Below are 22,449 nucleotides of genomic sequence, written 5' to 3'. Positions count from 1 at the left end.
CCCTGAGCCCTCTCGAATCTGTGTGGCCTGAAGGCCCTACCACTCGCCTCCACTCTTCCGGCCCTTCTTCCTTTTCTTTCTCCTGAGACACTGAACCCAGGGCTTCTTGGTGATGCTCCATGCACACTTTCCCACTAAGTTAAACTCCAGCCCTTCAGAGACGGTCTGTGAGGAACTGCTTAGAGTGGGAGACATGTGGAAAGAAAAGGAGCTGGGCCCTGCTGGAGTCAGGACTGGGTGGAAATGATGAGCCACATGCATGGAGCTGCCAGTCTGTTTATTTGAGTGACACATCTAACCCCCATGGGGCACTTAGGATTTGAAGGTCGTCAGAACACCTTGACCCTGTTGGCTCCACGGAGGTCTCAGGTTTTGAGCTATGGCTCTTTGTCATTGCCTTTTGCCTTCCGGTGTCCCTGGGAGTGGCTGACAATGTGGAGACTCCTCTGGAGTCCCAGGCTGGTCACTTCTTTAAGTTTTCTTTCTGGAGGAAAATGGAGTGCCTCCGCAGCCGTGCCCAATGATCATGCCCTTTCACCTGGGAATTCGACAGCTTTTGGAAGCTGAGGGCCACACAACCGGAAATGAGAGGTGTCACCACAGCCACCGGACCCCCTGGTCCCCCTGGCTGTCCTTGAAGGTGGGAAACTCGGCTTTACCTCCACCCACCGGCCTCAGCCTGACATACAAGAGGCATCCAGAGGGCCTTTAATAAGAATGGCAGGCCTGCTACTCTGTGGTACAGGGTACAGGGATGGGAACTGAGGACCTAAAAGCCCATGTACAGACAAGCTACCCAAGGGAATCATTCAGCCTCCTAAAGGAAGGCACTCATACATGCTACAACAGGGGCAAACAGTAGGGACCCTCTGCTGAGTGACAGAAGAAGAGGTGGATGGGGCACCACCTCTAGATGTGTTCTAAAGCACAGAGTCTGTGATTCACGTCTGCAGAGGTCAGAGGTCAGCCTTTTAAAAATAAAAATTCAGGTCTTGGAGCGATGGCTCAGTGGTTATGAGTACTTACTGCTCTTATAGAAGACCTGGGTTCTTCTATAAGAAGAGGACAGCTAATAGAGACCTGATGCCCTCTCCTGGCCCCCTTAGACACTTGTATGCATGTGCTATGCATTCAGACAGGACGACACAGGCGTAAGTATAACTTTAAAAGATTCTTGTAAAAATAACTGTAAGGAAATATCAAGGACTGGTGAGATGGCTCAGCGGCAGAGCATCTGCCTAGAATTCAAAAGGCCCTTAGCTCCATACCCATCAAAACAAACAAAACAAAAGAAACAAGCAAAACTTAAAAACCAAACATATACATTTGGCTGACCGGAACTCACTCTATGAACCAGGCTGTCTTTGAACTCAAGGAGATCTGCCTGCCTCTGCCTCCATTGTGCTGGTATTAAAGGCTTGTGCCATCACGCCTAAATGGTGCCACCATGGCTCTAAAAAGTCCTTGAAAGGACTTATAAAATTAATGCATACTCAGCATTCTTCACTGGTATGAAGAGGTGCCATATAAGCACTCCTAACTGGCTCTGGATCCTAACTCCTCTGGATCTGGAAACAAGTAAAGACTATTTTTTATTTTGTTGGGTTTTGTTTTTCAAGACAGAGTCTCTGTATAGTCCTGGATGTTCTAGAACTCTCACTCCTTAGACAAAGCTGGTCTCAAATTCAGAGATCTGCCTACCTCTGCCTCCCAAGTGCTCAGATAAAAGGCATGTGCCACCCATGATTTCTGTAAAGAGCTCAGTCATGTTTTCAATGGCCTCCGAGGTTTCCCATAGTCACCGCTAGAGGGCGCCAGAGTCAGACTCCCGGCTTGCAGGCCTACAGCCACATTGCGGAGTGAGCCCTGCCGTGGAAACTCTTTACTAAGGGCATCCACCAAGCCCAAAGGAGACGTGAGGCAAGCCTAGCTCTATGACGCTTATGTTATGGGCACTTAGGGTCTAGGTTTGGTGTTTCTAGGTTCTTGCTTTCTCCAAACACAAAATGGGAAAAATTAAATGCAATATGCAATGACTAAGATTTTATTTTTTCCTAGACAGGGTCTTACTATATAGTCCTGGCTCGACTGACACTTGCTATGTAGACCAGGCTGGTTTCAAACTCACAGAGATTCACCTGCCTCTGTCCTTTGAGTGCTGAGACTAAAGGCAAATGCCATCATTCCTGTCTGACAAAGAACTCTAAAATTGACAGACAATTGAAAAGATGCAGCCAGGCATGGTGGCACACTCTGTTAAGACTACCAAAGACAGAGGCAGATGGAGCTCTTTGAGTTCCGGGCCAGCCTGGTCTACAAAGCAAGTTCCAGGACAGCCAGGGCTACAAAGAGAAAGCCTGTCTTGAGGAGGGGAGGGACCTTGCACGGAGAAGAGAGCTGCCGTCAGTGTTGTGGGCCAGAGCCAGTGGTCAGGCCTACCTGCAGTGAGAACTCTGAGGAGCCGAGGGGAGCTGGAGGGGACACAGTGTGCTCGGAGGTAGGCCAGCTTCCTGCTTTCCCCAGGATCAGACTTGCAGGAACACTTTCCTGGCCCTGAGCATGGTATTTGAATCACATGCTGTGGACAAACCTGTTTTGCTTGCTCTGAGGCACAACATCTGGGGCTTCAGAGAGTTGTCCCCAACACTGTGTGGAGGGATTCCTCTGACATGCTGGGGCTTTGGACCATATGTGCCCACACCTCCATGCTGTCCCTAGCTGACAGCTTACCTACACACACACATACACACACACACACACACACACACACGCACGCACGCGCACGCCATGTGTACATGAATTTGTTCCTAGAGTTTTTGTTTCCCTTCTCTCTCTGTTATCTTTTCTGATTAATCCTTGTTTCTGAAGTTAATTATCGTTCAATCCAAACTAGATGAAGCAGGGGCTCAACAGTTGAGATGGCTCAACAGTTAAGAGCATTTACTGCTCTTCCCGAAAATCCAAATAATGGTTCCCAGCACCCATGTGGCAGTTCATAAATGCCTATAACTCCAGTTCAGGGGATCTGATAACCCTTTCTAGCTTCTAGGGCACCAGGCACACACAGAGACATACACATACACACACACACACACACACACACACGCAGAACACTCATGCACATAAATAAATCTTTAACAATCACACATAGGTGAAACACTGAGGGTCCATGTAGTGATAGATTCAAAGCTGCAGACTGCAGTGGGACTTCTGCAAACAGCCAGTGAGGACAGAGCCTGCCTTTAGGGCCTGGCAAGGAAGCCAGGTCACACTGACCATGCTCTCCACCCAGCAGGCCACTGTTTCTGGCAGGCAGGCTCCTAGGCTGTCATTTCTACAATCCTGGACTTCCTGTTTGTTTTAGCGCCCTCATCACAAGTTTGAACAAACTTTCGGTTAGCTTTGGGGATGCCAGAAACCTGACAGGAACCAAAACTTCCTCATCTTCCCTGCCGAATACCAGCCTGGCAAGACTGAGGCTGCCGGCGGCGCTAGGCTTCCGGGTGGCCCAGAGTCTCCGCCCTAATAACCCTTCAGCTGTGAACTCACAGACAGGCTAACCCACTGATGAAGTTAGCTCCCTTAGTCCCCTCTCAATAGCACCACCAGCAGGGGCCCAAGCTTTCAACACACGAGCCTTTGGGGTGCTTCCTACCTAAGCCACTTGCCATGTCATGCCTCCAAAGCAATAAGAGACACTTGAAGTTCTCTATCACCAAGAGGAAAGGACCCCTGCACGGGGGTGATGGAGAGGAAAGGGTGTCACTCCCTGGAGAGCATTTTAGGGGTTTCTCTTGCTAGGTACTACCAGTCTTGGATAAACAGGTCTGCCTCCTCCTTGTTCCTCATTGCCAAATAGTCAAAGGAATCATGCTATAGGTGGCCATGATCACTCTGGGATGACCCAGCTGCCTCTACTCTGAGTGGCAACATCTCCTATGGTCTCTGCCTTGGCTTGTCCCTTGCTGCCCTCTCTGGGTCCCCAAAGTCAGTCCCGCCCCTCCACTCTATTTCTGACTCAGAGACACATGAGCTTAATATGTGTGAGGCTGAGGGCTGCTCCTCAGCTTTAAGCCCTGGTATACCCTATTTCCTAAGCTTCCTTCCTTTGGCATCTTCCTTTCCATCTGGTGGCAGCCTCCCATACTCCACAGGCTTGTCCTGGTCCTCAGAGAATGCCAGCATGTTCTCATACGGGTAAGCAAACAAGCAACCGTCCTCTTAGTTCCAGGCCAGAGCCCAACGGGCTGCAGGGAGCACAGTCTGCACACCATGCGGCATCTGGAAGGCGCCTGGTGGAGTAAGCGGGCCTTCCCACAGGCCAGAATCCCCGAGGTGGACTTCAGAGTTTGGTGACAGGCACCCCTGGGACCCATTTGCCCTCCTGTCGTTACCGTTTCCCAAACAGACTACGAGAGCAGGATCAGAAATCCACAGTGTGTCGTCTGTACAGCTTTAATCTGGAATCAAGGAGTGAAGCTCTGCTCTATACCCAGGGCTGTACTTCTTCCTCTTGTGAAGCTTAGCCTGGAGTGTCAGGGAGTACATACAGGCTTGTCCTGTCCCATGCTCCCCACTGTAATGCACTGCCTCACCCGAAGCAGTAGGGTCCAATGACAATGGCCTGAAATCTACAAAGCTGTAAGCCAAATAACCCTTTTTCTCCTTGCAAGCTAATTGCCTCAGGTATTTTGTTACAGTGCTAGGAAGTGGACTAGCACAATAACAATATCTCTCAAAACTAAAAACCAGGGGCTAGAGAGACAATTCCATCTATCAAGTGCTTGCTATGCAACCGTGGAGACCGAAGTTTGACCCCAGAACTTACATAAAAAGCTGGCAGTGGTGGTGCAACTGTGTAATCTCAGTGCTGGGAAGGAAAGAACCTACATGCACCCCTCCCCCTCCACAAACTAGTATAATAAAAACAAATGAAACTGAAAAACCAAAACCACCAAACAAAAATGCCCGGAGTGAGTGATAGCTAAAGAGTAAGGACGAATACTGAGGTGCTGCCTCCTAGACACTACACACACGTGCGTGCACATCCTTATATGAACGTGCACATACACGCACATATTTATGCAAGGTTATGTTCTGAAGCAACATAAAGTCAGAGTTAGCATGAAACGTGATCATAACTTGGTGAAAATGCCAAGCTCAGTGACCAGGAAGGAAATGTTAATAGTGGTGTTGATGATTTGGGGTAGTAGGATTATGGGTTATTTAAATTTCTTTTTTTGCATATTCATGTTTTCCAAATTCCTACAAACCTGTGTACAGTTACACACACTAATAAATACTATTTTCTTTCTGTTTTTGGAAAAGGGTTTCCCTAAGTAGCCAAGGCTAGTCTCAAATCCCTCTTTCTGCCTCAGATCCCCAAGTGCTAAGGTTACAGGCATGTCACATCATGTCTGGCCTCTAAGTATTTTTTAAAATAACAGTGGGGATTTACCCTATTAAGCTCAGCAGTTATCTGTGGCAAGGTCACTTTGTTACGGGTGAAAAATGTCAGTCTGTGGCCAGAAGTCAGTTACTCAGACTGCTGCTGTGGCCCTGGGTCTATTCCCACAGGTGAGTGTCTATGACCTTTGGGGAAAATGGGAAATGTCACCCTTTCTGACCAATAAAGGGCGGAGGTGGCTGAGACTAGACAGAAATGGAAGGAAGCAAGCTCAATAAGCTGGAAGGTCACAGAGCCCCCGCCCACCCAGGGAACATCAGGAAGCTCCAGGCCCTGGCCCTTGGAGGCAGCTCCCCACAGCCTCGGCCTAGTCTCACACTTGAGACATGCCTTCCCTACTGTTGCAGTCTGTTTGCCAAAACAATGGAGGCTTTTTGTAGAGAAGTTTCAGATAGAAGAAAACACGAAGCAAACAAACCACCACACATGCTCATCACGCCACTGTAACCAACGTTCCCACAAATACACATTTCCCATCTTCTTCCCGACTCAAAACCAGCATGGTACTGTCAACCATATTTTATCATCTCTCCCTGTCTTTTCCTTTTGGAAACTTTCAAACTTGTTAAGAGGGCGCAAATAGCTCAATGAACCTTCAACCACCATCCTTAGCTTTATTTCCCTTGGGCTCTCTGTAAACATTTGCCTAGATTTCACCATCTCTTACCATTTTTACTCTCTGTTTCTATAAATACTTTCCTGGCCATTTGGAAGTACGATGTAGAAATCATGATACTTTCCCCTAAATTTATCTGAAGAGCAGGTCCCCAGGGTCGGAATGAGAGAGCTCTTGAGCACTGCTGCTAAACCTTTAACCCAGGCTCTGTCAGCAGAACAGGCCCTCCTCCACTGTCCCTTTTCCTCATCCAAGATCCATGAGACCACGGTTCTTTCTCCATCAAGGGGCACACTTCCTTGCATGAGCTACTGAGAGCCACTTAAGCCACTCAGCACAACTGTAGAAAGGGTCTAGAAGAGTGGGAGCAGAGGCAAGCTATGCTGCCACCTAGTGGTCATATTTAGGATTACCTCCAGGGCATTCTGATTTTTTTTAAATTCTTTTAAATTTATTTATTTTATTTTATGTGTATGGATGTTTTGCCTGCATATATGTATGCTCACTGAATTCATGCAGCGCCCTCAGAGGCCAGGATATGATATCATATCTCCTGGAGCTGAGGTTATAGGCAGTTGTAAGCCACCATATAACTACTGAGAATCAAACCCCAGCATTTGGCAAGAGCAGCAAGTGCTCTTAACCTCTGATTCATCTCCCTGGCCCTGCGGCATTCGAACAGAAAGAAAGGAAACATTATACCTGCTATTTATAGAGTGAACCACTTGTGGTGGCTTGAATAAAAATGGCTCCCTTGAGGCCAGTCTGGTCTACAGAGAATGGCTCCCACAGGCTCATGTATTTGAATGCTTAGAAACTAGGAAGTGACACAACTTGAAAAAATGAGAAAAATTATGAGGTATGGTCTTGTTGGAGGAAGTGTGCCACTGAGGGTGAGCTTTGAGGTTTCAAAAACCCACATCAGACCCAGACTCTCTCTCTCTCTCATTTTTTTTCTCTCTCTCCATGTCTCTGTCTCTATCTGTCTGTTTCTGTGCCTCTCTGTCTCTCTCCACATAGGGATCAGGATATAGCCCTCAGCTACTTTTCCAACCTGCCTGCCGCCATGTTCTCTGCCATGATGATAATGGATTAAGCCTCTGAAACTATGTGAAAACTCCCAATTAAATGCTTTCCTATGTAAGAGTTACCTTGGTCATGGTCTCTTACAGCAGTAGAACAGTGATTAAGACACAAACTGGGAGCTGGGTGTGGTGGCCCACACATTTAATCCCAGGTAAGTGAGTTCAAGGTCAGCCTGGTCTACAAAGTGAGTCCAGGACAGCCAGGGCTCTGTTACACAGAGAAACCCTGTGTTGAAAAATTCAACAAAAACAAACAAACAAAATAAAACAAATCAAAGACACAAACTGCACCTAGCATTTTGTATGTATTATCTTACCTAAAACCTATAAGCCCTAGAAGTTAAGCCTAATCAAAATGCCAGAACATGTCCTGGCAGTTGGTAGATGCTCTGTACCTGTGAGCAAGGACACAGGCTCTGAGAGGGTAACCCAGCAGGTCTCACATCTAGTAAACATGAGAGTCAAGATTACAACCTAGGCCTGTCTGGTCTTAATCCTCTATAACTTGGCCATTGCACTTCCTGAGAGAGAGGTCTAAATGAAGAAAGGGGAGATAGTCTGATGGACTGGATGGATATTACACTGACCGAAGAAACCACTGAAGCTCAGAGGCCATTTTTTATGAGGCTAACGTTGTCTTGGAAGGGAATGGACCTGCCAGTCACATAGCTCTGGAATGTCAGGCCAGGGATGAGACTATAAGGATCCACAGATGACTTTATCCTACTCAAGAAGTGGCCAGCCCACTTAGGAACCACCAAGGATTTGTGCCATTCTGAAATGTTCTGTGAGCTGGGTTAGAAGAGTACTGCTCCTCCAGAGTCTGAGAGCTGTTCATTGGGCTTTTTTTTTTTTTTTTTTCCCCAGAAAGGAAGGGTTGGGGAGAGTGGAAATAAACAAAAGAGAAGAAATTCACCCATAATGACCATCTATGATGGAGAAAAGAAAGTTAGAGATCACTGGTGGACAAACATTTCCTATAAATTGCCAGAGAGTAATTCAGACCTCAAGAATCATGGGGTTTCTATTGCAACTACTTACTTCTGGCGTGGTAGCACAGAAGCGGCCACAGAATAACTGTGAAGTTGTGTTCCAATAAGACTGAATTTAAAATGAAAGAGAGTTAATACTATAGAGAGAGTTAATACTCCTGCCAGAAGCCCAGTGTTAGGTGTGGGATACGTCCTTCTGAGTTGTTTGTCAAGGTGGAGTACCAGATCCTGACCTCCCACCCCCACAACACTACAGGATCCTGCCATTGTTCTTTCTTAGTTGCCCGAGGGAACTTGATGGTAAGACACTGTTGCTCAAGACACCATACACTTTGGTCATAGGCTATAGAGAAATCAAATTGGTTCTGGACTGGAAGTTTCCTCCCTGCTGGCCAATATTTATAGTACCAGAAAGTGCTCTGTAGGCAGCTGAGGAAGAAAGTAATTAACATAATTGGTCAGATGGGAACTAACTTGCCAAGATATGCCCACTGGTGCAATAGTGGCATGAATGCTACGGTGATGACCCACTACTGTTTAAAATGGGATTTTTAAAGTTGGCTGGCCCCACAGAAGGGAACTCAGCTCTGGTGCTGTAAAACTGACCAGAGACCCATCACAGGGGGAGGTCACAAGCCCAAAGGGAAAACCTACTACTATAATATTTTGCTAAATGGACATAGTATTAAACTACCTTCTAAATACTTATGTTTAAGCCCACATATCAGTTCAACTCTCGTCCTTCATAAAGAAGACTCTTTTGCAGGGGTGGTGACTACAGAGACTCACTGCTGGTCAGAGTGCAGAGAGTAAGTGAATACAGAGTGCTTAGCCCTAAATCAACAGACGTATCACTTCCTTCCACCAACGCAGAGGCAACATCAAGGAAGTAGTACTAAGTCTGCAAGAGTCAGAGTAAAGCAATGTCTCCTGGACCTGACAGGACCATTTCCCCCACGAACCCACCCAGCTGTGGTTTACATCCACAAGAACTACACCGAGCAAGTCAATCAGCATTACAGTGTGGATGAGAAAGGGTTTGGGGAGCCACCCTTATCTGAAAAGCTACTGGCAGTTGCTGGCTACTGTGGGAGGGAAAGGCATTTTTCTTTGGCGGTTTAGCCCCTGTTGGGTTGTCCATGCTCTAATAACGGCTCCACACCAATGAGCATGTGAGCAGCACTAACTGGACTTAATGGGTTTTAAAAAATCAACAACAAAGTACGTAAAATTAGAGGAGAATATGTTGGGGGGCGCAGTCCTGAGAGGATGTGGAGAAAGGCAGTAAAGGATGGATATGATTAAAATATACTGTATATATCTATGATGCTCTCAAAGAATAAGAAACCAATTATTATAAATACGACAGGAGGTAGGGATGTGGCTCAGTGCTAGAGCACTTGGCCAGCATGCACAACCCTGGCCCCAACAAAAACAGTTTAATTTTCAAAATGAGAAACTGTGTGGGTATGGTCCACGGGCCACAGCTGGCTGAACCTGTTATAACAGTATCTGATAATCCACAGTGGGGGAAAATAAGGGATAGTCACAGCAGGGAAATTGAATAGAGCACTACTTCCTTCCCTCCTCTTCTTCTTCTTCTTTCTTTTGTTTCTTTTCTTTTTGATGTGGTGTATAAGTATGGGTATGTTTTCATACTGGTGTGTGGGCATGAATGCATGCCCTTCAAGAGCCATCCACCTTGTTTATTTTAAAGATGCAATTTTTTTATTATCTTATTTCATGTGTTTAGTGTGACAGGTCAAACGTTTCTCTGTCTTGTCTCAGTGGGAGCCATCTTTGGCCTAACGTGAAACAGAACCCTCCTTTTCTGCCCCCTTGCTGTGAAAAGCCCCATGAGAAAGTACCCATGGGTACTGTTCTAGAAACTTGGAGTTGAAATGCCCCAGCTAACTGCATGTTTTTTGGCTTCTGTTAAACTGCTTGCTTGTTTTACTTCCCTGGTTGCAACTGCCAACCAGGATGTAGTTTTTCTGCGTTCTTTGCCTTTAAGAGTTCCCTGTGAAGTGCATTGGAGGCTGGTTTGGGAGAAGCATTTTCCTCTTAATACTTAATACAGTCTCTCAATCTGGACTTTGGTCCTGCTGATTGGTCTTTGAGTCTCTACCCCCAGCTTATAGGTGTTTTGTCTGCACGTATGTCTGTGCACCATGTGCATGCCTGAGGCCAGGGGAGGACGGATGAAGGTATCACATCTCCTGGAGGATGTCTGTGAGCTACTATGTAAGTGATGGGAATTGAACCTGGGTCCTCTGGAAAAGCAGCCACTATTCTTAACTGCTGAGCCATCTCTCCAGCTCTGCATTGTTTTTTAGGGTCTCTCATTGGCCTGTAGCTCACAGAGTAGGATAGGTTGGCTCACATGGTAAAACCCTTCAGCTAGCAACAATTAAGTATGGAAAGGCTCTTAACTGCAGACCACACCCAATGATGGCTCATCCAGACCCAACCCCATATGATGGGAGGGCTCTTACCTCTTCTGGAGGAACTGCTCACATCTTTTCTCCAGTGACAACATCTGGGAGAAGGCCTGGTTACATTCCAAGTCCTTTTGAGAAATGGTACAATTTTCGGGGAGATCTTTCAGGAGGGGGTATTCCTCAAATTTAAAATAGAAAACAGAGTGTGGGCTATCGCTGTAATCATCAGTAGAGGTGGTGGCATCAGTATCATCTGGATGGGCTCCTGTGAGGAAAGGAAACCAACATGTTCAGCTTGACTGCTTTCTCCATGGGGCTAGGGTCCTGAGGGTATGGGACTGCTCAGCTTATCGGGCTTAAGATGGGACAGAAGTATTTAATTACAGAGAACAAAAAAGACCTTGCCAGCATTCTATCAAAGAACAAGCTGCAGCCTCCTCTGGCCTGGGACAGAGAGTGAGAAGGCAACTGAGTAGTGTTGCCATGCTTTTGTGAGAGGTCAGGGAAAGCCAGGAAGAATGTAGTAGACCCTAGCGCTGGGTGGCTGCCCTCATATGCCCTTCATACCATAAAGAAGAAAATATGGATGGTGTGGAGACACAATAAACAGTGGCGCCCAGGGCATCTCCTGTGGGTAGGACACAGGGACCGCAAAGGCACAGATGATTTTAGCCGTGGCCACATCCATGAGGCTTACAGAATGGTTCTTGGAAAAGATTAGCACCTGGAAAGGAAAGAGAGCTTCTCTTAGACTCGGCTCTCACAGAAAGGCAGAGGGTAGAGGCCACCTTGTGACCCTGCTCCAGTACCCCCTCTTCTGACCTCCTGCCATCTGTCCCACTTCAGACACTTGTCGCCACAGGGAAAAGTCTGGTTCTCTGTCCAGGGTGCTGCTCTCATCCCCTCACTGTTGGCCCTGAGCTTGCAGGGCCCTTCCTACATGCCTCTCAGGTCCCTATCTCATTATGCACTCATTCTCCTGGAGTTGTCTCTCGCATCTACTCATTTCCTGGGGACTATAGGAACTGGTGGGCACAGAATGGACATTGGTAGATTCGTGTTCTAAAAGCCTCCCAGAGCCGCATGGGGCCTCTTCCTTTGCCAAATCATATTAGGAATCACAGACTTTCTCTCTAGCCTGACTCCATCATAGGCCCTGAAAGGATTGGGGAATCAGCAGAATGTGGCCGGACCAGCCACGATGCCTTTCTTTCCTTCAGCTGCATCTAGAGGCAGCCCAGCACGTGGGTTCTAGCCCCACTTGGAAGATGATGTTCCCTGTTCCCATCTTCTCCATGCTGTAAGTCTCATCGATAGGAGGTATGTCTGTACCCTTAAGCCAGGATATAAAGGCTGGTCCCTCTGCCCCACACCTACCCTCTCTCCTCTTCATACCTACAGACCCCAACTCTGGGAAGTTCCTTTTGATGCTGACTCAACTTCTCTGGCTCTGCTGTCCCCTCCAGTCACGTTATCCTCCCTCCTACAACTTCTGCATTAGGTGATCCCTTCTCTGTTCAATGCATCCATTGCAAATTATGTCCCAGCCTTCCTTGTGTCCCAAGGCAGCTGTTTGGTGATTTGTCTCCTGATAGAATGTGAGCACCTTAAGGGTGAGGACTTTCCCTTTGATGTTACTATTTATTTGGTGCTTGGGATTGAATCCAGGGCTAGCTTACTCTCTACTCTTGAGCACTACCCCCAGCCTTGGAGTTTCTCCACACAGAACAAAGTAAATCCAATGCCTAGTACACAGTAGGCTGAAACAAATCTTTCTGGAGGGGATGAGGAACACACTCATAGAAGAGGAACAAGGACCTGGGAACCTACCATGCCAGGCAAGGCTGGGACTGGGGCCACTTTACAGACATCTTCTTCCACGTGGCTCATAGACCTATGGGGAACAAAAAGAGGCATTCTCTTTTTATAAAGGTTTCAAAGTTTTATCATCTTCTCTTAGGTATTTATCTGAGAGAAACTCTTGATATGTACCAGTAGACATGGGAAGAGATCATTCATAGTAACATCCCCCCAAACAAACAACAACAAACAAACAAATTGTGTAGATACTCACCAGCAGGAAGGGGCTGCTTAAGGAGCAGAATGTAATGGACATGAAAACTGAACTGGAGGTGCATGTACCAGCATGTATAGCTCTCACAGTCAATGTTGCAAAATGAGTTGGAATAGAATAAACACAAAGCCAATTGGAAGTTCATAGAATATGGTTCCAGTCATAAATTTCCTAAATACACACAACTTAATAAATGCATTGTTTAGAGGCAAAAAATCATAGATTGATGGCTATTTTGTTTTGTTTTGCTTGTTTGTTTTTCAAGCTAGGGTTCCTCTGTATAGGCCTGCCTGTCCTAAAACTCACTCTGTAGACCAGGCTGGCATTGAACTTGGAGATCCACTAGCCTCTGCCTCCTGAGTGCTGACATTAAAGATGTGAGACACCACTGCCCAGCTATAGGTGGTTAATTTTTAAATCAAAAGAATGATAAGAATAGAAAAATAAAGCCAGGTGTGGTGACATATACCCTTTAACCCCAGCATTCAGGACACAGAGGCAGGCAGATCTCTGTGATCTCTGTATCTCTGTAGCAAGCCTGGTCTACGAAGTGAGTCCATGATATCCAGGGCTATTACACAGAGAAACCCTGTCTCAAAAAATTATTAAAAAAAAAAGGAAAACATTGTGGAAACTGAAAACAGACAAACAAACATTTAGCAGCAACTCTCATAAAAACTAAGGTTGTAGATATGGGCCAGTGATTAATATCACTTGCCGATCTTCCAGAGGACTTGGGCTGGGTTCTCAGCACCCACGTGCTAGCTAACAACACCATTATCACTCTAGTTCCAAAGCGTCTGATGCCCTTTTCTGTCTTCTTCAGGCGCTGCATGCATATGGTACACAAACATACACCGGGCCCAACACCCATACACATAAGATGAAAATGAATCTTTTTAAAAACTAAAAAAAAAAAAGCAAAAATTCTTCCACTGTTTGGATGTGGGCAGGGCCGGGACATGTGCTTCTCCAGGAAGACCTTAGCAGACACACATAAAACCAGAAGTGCGAGAAACATTTGTGCTTTGCTGCTGGGAATCTTTAGGCCAGCACATGAGGAAGCCTCAGGCAGCAGGCAGGAGAGCCAGGAGGAAGGGAACAGATGCTTCCCAGAAAACAGCCTGCTGCTTCCAGGAGTGGGAATGAAGCTACGCCAGGCCCTAGCCCTGGCTCAGCCACCACAGGCTTGCAAGTGCTTGTGCAAGCTAGGTAAGAGCAGTGGAGACCCAATGTGGCTGACTCGGGCATGGGGGTTATGTTGAAGAACTGCTTTCTGCAGCCAGTAATACTGCGGGATGCTTGATGCGTGGCATTTGATAGTTAGCAGCCTTCAGGGAAGAAGGAAGATATATGATCAGTTCCTTAGGGAATTGGGGATAACTGGTTTCTGCTGGGCACCAGAAGTTTATCCATTGTCCTTACACATACATTCTGTATGGATTCATTTGCATGCATATAATATTTAAAAAACATAGCTGGGCATGGTGGCACATGCCGTTAATCCCAGGACTCAGGGAGGCAGAGGCAGGTGGATCTCTGAGTTCAAGGCCAGCCTGGTCTAGAGTGAGTCCCAGGACAGTCAGGGCTACCCAGATAAACCCTGTCTTAGCAAAATAAAACAAAAACAAAAGACAGACAGAAACATCTCTAGGGGAACTGGAGGAAGTGGTTTAGGGAGAACAGAGCCTCTCTGTGATCGTTTGGGGCAGTAACAGTGTGCCCCACTCACATGCACGACACTGTGCTCAGGCTGGAGTGGCGGATGGCAGTGGGCTGCAGTCAGAGCTTTTCCTCTGGAACAGTGTCATCTGGATGGCAGATTAGCCTTATCCTGTCCCTGGGACACTGACCTCTCAAGAAGCACCTTGCTGGTGGGTCCTTTGGTCCCGCTGGCTGTCACCAGGTGGAGGGAAGCATCAGTGCATAGCACCACACACATAACTTCAGATTTCACTGAGCCTTCAGGGTACATGTTCCTCCCTTCATGCACCAGGAAGAACTTTAGGAAGTGAATGCTTTGGCAGAAACACCCCTCAGGCAGAGCAATGACCCCAAAGAGGAAACCTGGGGAGAAAAAGATGAGGCAGCAGCCATTGGTTCCATGATCAGCAAGTATGGAAGGGGCATGTGTGGGGCAAAGACCAAGTCAAGCCATGTGTAGCCTCTCTGAGGGAAAAGCTCATGGTCATTGAGAGTCTTGAGCCTAGAAAGGAACTGGGGGTTGGGAGGCCAGGACTAAGGAAGAAAGGGGGGAAGAGACAGCCATGGGATGGAGGTACCTACAGCCCAGCCCAGCTACCCATGGGATGCACAGTGCACAGATGTGGCCTTAGAAACAGTGTGTGTGTGTGTTGCCAATCAGGGACCTACTGATACCCTCCCGATGAAATGGGAATGAGCTGTTGGCTAAGGGGCTGAGAGCCACTGTTGATCCCTGCATCCCTGTTGAAGTCTGGCTAGTGGGTCCTCTCAGCTGTCACTCTCTCTGCTTCTGCAAAGGGCAGGACCCTGGGCCCCACTCACAGTGCTGCCCACCCAGAACAGCTGCTGCTCTTGCTTTGACTACTTCTTAGGTCTCTCAGTTCTAACACTAGCAGAGGTCCTGCTGACTGGTATGGGGGCCAGGCAGTACTAGAAGACCTGCTTTCTTTGGGAGCTGGGTAGGAGGCTGCAGGACCTCTCCTGCTGTGAAGGAAGATGTGTCTTTCCTGCAGTGTAACAAGAAAGGTGAAGGCTGTTTCCCTGGGACCCAGTGCACTGCTGGGCGCCAAGCAAGCTCTCAGTGAGTACAGGCCAATAGGAGCTAAGTGGTGTGTACCAGGAATGGAGGTGGGGAAAGCAGGGCCAGCTGCCCCAGGAGGACTGGGGACATGAAGGATTGAAGGAATTCCCAGGCCCCGGAGTCTCACTGAGGAGACCCATCAGTGCTCAGTTGAGGGGCGCCGTGGGGAACTCACCTTGGGCCATATCCCACAGAATGAGCACACCGTCCTCGCAGGCAAGGGCCAGGAAGGAGGAGAAGCTGCTGATCTGAGACACGACAATGGGAGCAGCACAGGGCCACACGTTCTCACAGTCTAGAGGGAGGAGATCATTGGCCAGGCTCCCCTCCCCACAGACCTGCCCTGGCCAGTGCCTCCACCTGGGGGATCTGACACCCAGATGGGTCTGCCTAGCCTGGGGTATAGGCACAGGGAGCCCCTTCTCTAGACTCTCTACCTCTCTCTTCAGTGCTGTGCACCTTTCCCAAAGCAAAATAAGCAACAGCTAAAGTTTAGAAGCTCTTTGCAGCCACTCGCAGGACATTGACAGGCTTGTTAACAGGTAGCATTTCACTTAATTCTCAGAGGAGTTCTATGCAGCAGATCCTGTTAGAACCCCATTTCACAGATGAGATTGCGGCACATAAAGCAAGTGGCTTGACCAAGGCCACAGCCAGTCAGTAGACAAGTGCAGATTAGAAGCCCAGGCTGCCTGGGAGGGCTAGAGGAAAGCGATTCCTTCTTTGTGTATACTTAAGCTGACCTCTAAAGAACACGTGAGTGAAAGTAAACCATGGGTGCCGCTCAAGGCCTTATCCTGAGGGGGGGGGGGGTACATGTAGGGCTGTGTCCATGGTTGTCTCTGACAACAATCACCACCTGCGTTGCAACTTCAAAGGGCTTCTCCGTGTTGAACTTTCTGGATTTTGCTACTTATAGCCAATACACTCAGCAGACAGTGATATATGGTGACTTAGTTGTGTTTCAAAGAAAATGAAAATTGGGAGGTGAAGCAACTGGCTTGAATTTGCACATTTTCCACACTGGGCCAGGACTAGCTCTGACCTTCAGAAGCCATGCCCATGCTCTTTTCACAGAAGATTCTGTGGCTCCTGTGCACTTCACTCTGGGCACTGTCACAAGAAACATGACAACTCGGGGACAGACCTTGAACCCCCACTGAGCACCCTCCTTCTGCCTGCACAGCTCTGGTTCCTTCATGCTACCCTCTCACAGCTCAACTGGAGAAGCATGTGTTCTTGGAGCCCTGAGCTTAGACACAGTCTCAGCTGTGGTGGTTAAAGTACCAGTTTTCTCCTTCAGTGTTTTGTTCAGTGGATAGAGGAAGAAGTTGTGATTTCCAGTCCAGTGTATGCCAAGGATCCAAGCTCCTCCTGGAGGTGGGGAGAGAAGAAAGAGCATTTCAAGGCATCAGGTAGCCTTTGGTGTGTGTGGCAAGTGTGTTGACTGTGGTGTCTGGGGTGATTTGTTCTGGTAGGCGCCACTCAGTAGAAAGGTGAGCTTCCAGGGAAGAGCAGTTTGGTGCCTCTGTGGAGGAGGCTCCTAGGGTGCAGCTGCCCCTTGGCTGTGCTTACATCTTCTGGAAAGGTCATCATCCATTTGGATGCCAGACTTTGGTCTGACTGTTACTATAAGGTGAGTTCATAACCAGAAGCAGCATGGCAGACATATGCTCACATGCCTCTTTAGGGCAGTCCCTCCCTGAAATTGTGGGGCTTCCATCTCAGGGAAACTAGGCTCAGGGACACAGATCAAACAGACACTGCCGAGCCACAGCTGGCAGCCTGATTTCCACCCTCACTCAGTTCCACCATGCAAGAGGTGCTATGCAGCACGTCTCCCTTTGCCCAGACAACCCCTCTCCCACTCTCATTTACCTGAAGAGCTCCTGACATCCATTGGCATTGTGGCTAAGGTGTTAGTACAGATGAAATGGAAGGTTGGCATACTGGAAAAGACAGACAGGAAACAGAATCACGAAGACCCCTTGGCAAGAAGAGGTCTGGCACAATATGGAATTAAGACCAGAAGTGGCTAGTGGACCTACTGGGGCCCATGGCAGCCATATTCCAGCTTCTGGGGCTGGGTGGCCACACAGACCCTGGACACAGATGAGGACAGTGCTAGTGAAGATGTGAGTCACTCACAGGCCAATAGGGTACAGAGTTGAGCCCCAGCCTAAGAAAGTTTGCCTTCCTGCTTTAGGAGGCTAATTCTGTCCTCAGAGGAGATCCCCTAAAGGCCAGACATGGGTGACATTCCATAAATGCTTTCCTACCAGAAGGTCACAAAACTCAAAGTGCGCTTACTGATAAACTAAACTGCCCCTTATTTGGAGTGTTTGCAGATTCTCATGGTATTGCCACAGTGATAATTAATTAATGTGGTCTCTAGTTATTTTGCTAGGCAGTAGGGACAAAGTGGGTACCACCAAGCCAGGCTAAGGTCTCAGGTCACAATAAAGGGCTGCCATTAAGGCTTAGTCTTCAGACTCACGTCCCGAAGTGAGGACATTCAAGGTCCACTTGACAGCAAAATGAGAGGTCTGACCTCTCATGTGAAGATAAGAAAGCGCCAGGGAGCTACACAGCTGCAAGGCAAGCTAGTTCTTAAAACCATGGCTACTTCAGATACTGAGCTCAGCTCTTACCATCAGAACAAGGGCTAAGAAGGCCTACCTGCTGACAGAGGTGTGAGTACATGTTACTTCTAACTTACTGCGATGACTGAAGACCTAAACGACATATCTCTGTGTGCTATTTCCTTTTTGAAAATCAGAAAAAAGTAGAGAAAAGGACATACATGAATCTAAAATAAACTCCATTTCTCATCACCTCTTTCTTCTCCCTTGTCTGCAGTGCTGGACTTTGAACCCAGGGCTTTGGGCTTATTAGACTGTTCAGCTGAGTTGTACGGCTCTTCCTTCTCTAAAACTCTAGCTACCTCCTTCATTCTAGCTATATTTAATCACTTGCCAGAGAACATTTTACAGGAGTCTGCTAGGGCTAGAGAAATTGCTCAGTGGTTAGGAGAACTGGCTGCTCTTCCAGAGTAGTTAAATTCCCAGCACCCACAGGATGGCTTACAACTGGTTATAACTTTAGTACCAGAGGATCCCAGGCCCTCTTCTGACCTCTGTGGACATTGCATGCACATGGTCAGAAACATCATATATATAAAATAAAAACTGAGTAAAGACAGACTACTGAAATTCTCCCGAGTTAGAAAGACTTTTCAGAGGGAATTAATCCAGGAAGCTTGCTTGGGTCTAGAGAGCGTAGAGCCAGCAGCAGCTCTGCTCTTCTGGGTGGCCTCCTCCCTCAGGCTCACCTGAGCGGCTCCTCTTCCCCCTCCCGTTCCAGGTACTTCTTGTAGGAGGCATAGAAGATCTCCAGGTGTTGCTCCCACTGCGCATCCTTGATGAAGTGATTCTGCCCGGAGCCTAGCCCATAGTAGTCCTCTATCTTTGAAAAGATTTCCAGTGGGCTTTTAAATGTGGTGCCTGGGTTAAAGAGATCCCAGGATTCAATGAAATCTCATTTCCCTTTGCTGGATCCCCCTGCTTCCATCAGAAGCCTTATCTCACTGTACAGGCTCAGCCCAGGCAGAGGCACCATTCTCACTCTCTACACCTCCAACCCATTACCCCACATTTTCTACAACAGGGCCAAGTAAATGCCCATGGTATGCAAAGGCCTTAGGATAATGTTGCTGTCTCCCCAAAAAAGCAAGGCTCCACCCGGCACGAGCATCGCTTCCAGCTGCTGCTGAGGCTCCCTCTTCCTAAGCAGCCCGTCCCTCCACTCATTCTTACGGGACTTGTGCAGTGTCTGTTGGTCACCTTCCATTTCTTTCTTCCCAGTGATCTTGCATTCCCCAAATCCATAGCCAGGGATAAAAGCCAGGATCTCGTGCACGGTAGGCAGTCCCTCCACCACTAAGCTACATCTCCAGTCTGCTACTGCCATTCTCTCTCTCTCTCTCTCTCTCTCTCTCTCTCTCTCTCTCTCTGTGTGTGTGTGTGTGCGTGCGCGCGCGCACTTGTTACCACAGGTATGTGTGAAGGCCAGAGGTAGACGTCAGATGTCTTTCCTTGATCCGTCTGCACCTTTACTTTCTGAGGCAGGGTCTCTCACTGAATCTGAAGTTAGTTGATGAAGCTAAGCTGAATGGACAACTAGCTTCAGAGACGCACCTGTATCCCCGTACTCCCTCCAAGTTCTGGGGTCATAGGCACACACCACCACACCTACCACACTTTTTGTTCTGTTTTGTATTGAGACAGGGTTTCTCTCTATAGCCCACCCCCCTGCCCCCAACTTGGAACTGTCTCTGTGAAACAGGCTAGCCTTGAACTCACAGAGATCCACTTGCCTCTGCTTCCCCAATGCTGAGATTAAAGGCATGCTCCACCACCACTTGGCTCTTCCACACTTTTTATGTGGTTTCTGGGGATCTGAACTCAGGGCCTCATGCTTACGCAGAAGGTGCTTTATCTACTGAGCTATATCCCAGACCACCACTGCCATTCTTATACATGTCTCTTGGTATACATTTATTTACAACTCCATCCATCCATCCATCCATCCATCCATCCATCCATCCACCCACCTACCTACAATCTATCTTTCTATCCCAGTTTTCTCTAAAGTTTCTTAGGCTAAGCACTGAAAATTCCATATTCCAGGAAATCCCTCAGTTCTCTAGCTAGGCACACAGGTCACTCCACTAGAGTTGGTCCCCTAGTACCCATGCTAAGCAGCCTACAGCCGTCTGTAACTCCAGTTCCAGAAGATTCAACACCTTCTGGATTTCATGGGTACATGCACTCACACATGCACATGCCCACACATAGACACACTTTATACATATTAATTGAAAATAAATATTTCTTTTAAAAGGGTCTTTTCCTACCTAAAAATTAAATTTCCTAAAAGGTTTGTTTTGTCTTCCATATTGACTTCTGTAATTCACCTGGAATTCAGTTTTGATTATGGTGTTGAGTCAAGGGTCAGGTGTTTGTCTCAACATGGAAAACCAATTTACTGAAATGACAGTTTTTATACTGTCACCTCCAATATGCTTCATCCACTGGCTTATATTCAGATATTTTCATCCTGTTTCACTCACGTATTTTTCTGATTGATACTTATTTACATCTATCTGAATTTCTATATTTCATTGATACTTCTGTTATTCACTTCATCTTTTGCTTTTTGAGACTTGGTCTCATGTAGTTCAGGGTGTCCTCAAACTCATGATGTGAGAGGATGACCTTGAACTCATGATCCTCCTCCCTCTGCCTCCCCAAGTGCTAGGATTACAGATTCATTTTTTTCTTTGTTCCTTCCTTCCCCCCCCCCCCACTTTCTTTCTAAAAAAAAAAAACTAGCAGGGTTTCTCTGTGTAGTCCTGGCTTTCCTAGAACTCACTTTGTAGACTAGAATAACGTTGAACTCATAGAGATCCACCTGCCTCTGCCTCCCTAGTGCTGGAGTGAAAGGCGTGTACCACCATGCCCAGCAGATTCATATTTTCCTAATAACTGTAGCTTTGCAACAAACTTATTCAAGTACAATTCGTGTACTTAAATACTCTACTCCCTTGGTAGACCTTCAATGTCTAGAATACAGATGATTTGTCTTTCTACTCTCCATGCTTGGTTGCAGGCACTAAGCAAAAGATAATGATTTACACACAAATATGGGAATGAATTAATTAAACAATTAGAAATAATGTCTCTCTTCGATCTAGTTCTAACTAAATTTTTGTGGTTTTGTTTTCTTTTGTTTAGTTCTAGAGCCTCTAAGTTTAAAAAAGTCCCCTTAAAAATTATGCATTTAATTAGCTATTACTGCTAATAAGTAGAAAAACAGGAATTTGGAGTAAAGCTACCAAGGGAAATGGTGGGAAAACCAAGAGTAAAGGGAACCGGTGCTACCTTTTACTTACCTGCTATGGCCTTAGGTGGTTTAATCTTCATTATAAAAACTGGTTGAGTAAACTTAATGTCACTTTTAAAACTAATGTTGAGTTCCTAAAATAAGGAAAACACACAGCCAATAAGCTAACAAAAGAGATTATATGAAATCATTAAAAAAAATTCTTAAGGCTGGAAAGAAAAGGAAGAAAAAATGAATGCGACAAGTAAAACTGGAATAAAAAGATGGCAGACTCAAACTCAAACTTGCCAATACCAACATTAAATGTATATGGTCTAAATACTGTACTTAACATCAGTTCTGATTGTGGGGTGGAATTCATTTGTTTTTATATCCCTATGTAAATATCACTGATATTTACTAAGATGCATAATGTACCAAGCACAAAAATAAAAAAGACACAATTCAACTCTATGCTGTTAAAAACAAAACAACTCATTTAAGCCAGAATTTAGAAGGAAGGATTGTGAGTCTGAGACTATCCTGGGCTACAGGACTAAAATGAGCTTTAGCTACAGAGAGATGCTGTGTCAGACACACACACACACACACACACACACACACACACACACACACACACGCATACACACACACCCCCTACTTCAATTCTCAGTTCAAATATTAATAAAAATGAAAGTATTAAAACTGGTATGTATCAACTCAAAATAATCAGAAGAAAGCTGGGATGGGTAATACTAATAATGTCTGACTTAGATTCTAGTCAGAACAAAGACTTAGAATGTAACCAGAGACCAAAGAGTACATGAGCAATGTTAAAATGTCAGTTTATAAGAAAACATAGCCTCCCAAAGTGTTATGCAGCTAATAACATGGTTTCAAAATACAAAAACAAAGCCGGACATGGTGACACATGCATGTAATCCCAGGACTCAGGGAGGGAAAGGCAGGCAAATCTCTGTGAGTTTGAGGCCAGCCTGGGCTACAAAGTGAGTCCAGGATAGCCAAGGCTACACAGAGAAACCCTGTCTAGAAAAACTGACTAACTAACTAACTAACTAACTAACTAACTAACTAACTAACTAACT

The 22,449-nt window shown here is 46.6% G+C and overlaps 1 protein-coding gene across 1 annotated transcript in view; it reads right to left on the bottom strand.

Moving 5' to 3' along the window:
- Window positions 1-267: 267 nt before the first annotated feature.
- The window catches only part of Wdr93 (WD repeat domain 93), a 45,147-nt gene continuing 22,965 nt past the window's right edge, over window positions 268-22,449 (bottom strand). The window contains exons 9-18 of the mRNA XM_055623391.1: window positions 21,414-21,498; window positions 18,792-18,963; window positions 17,339-17,409; window positions 16,748-16,834; window positions 15,636-15,755; window positions 14,529-14,742; window positions 12,432-12,495; window positions 11,169-11,325; window positions 10,656-10,866; window positions 268-563 (exon numbers count right to left, since the gene is read on the bottom strand). Of these exons, the coding sequence (XP_055479366.1) occupies window positions 464-563; window positions 10,656-10,866; window positions 11,169-11,325; window positions 12,432-12,495; window positions 14,529-14,742; window positions 15,636-15,755; window positions 16,748-16,834; window positions 17,339-17,409; window positions 18,792-18,963; window positions 21,414-21,498 (1,281 nt within the window). The 3' untranslated portion in view covers window positions 268-463. The remainder of the gene's footprint in view (window positions 564-10,655; window positions 10,867-11,168; window positions 11,326-12,431; window positions 12,496-14,528; window positions 14,743-15,635; window positions 15,756-16,747; window positions 16,835-17,338; window positions 17,410-18,791; window positions 18,964-21,413; window positions 21,499-22,449) is intronic.

The sequence above is a fragment of the Psammomys obesus genome, unplaced genomic scaffold (genome assembly GCF_907164565.1).
Source record: "Psammomys obesus unplaced genomic scaffold, mPsaObe1.curated_primary_1811, whole genome shotgun sequence".
Taxonomy (NCBI): domain Eukaryota; kingdom Metazoa; phylum Chordata; class Mammalia; order Rodentia; family Muridae; genus Psammomys; species Psammomys obesus.
This window is presented reverse-complemented; position numbering and strand designations above follow the sequence as displayed.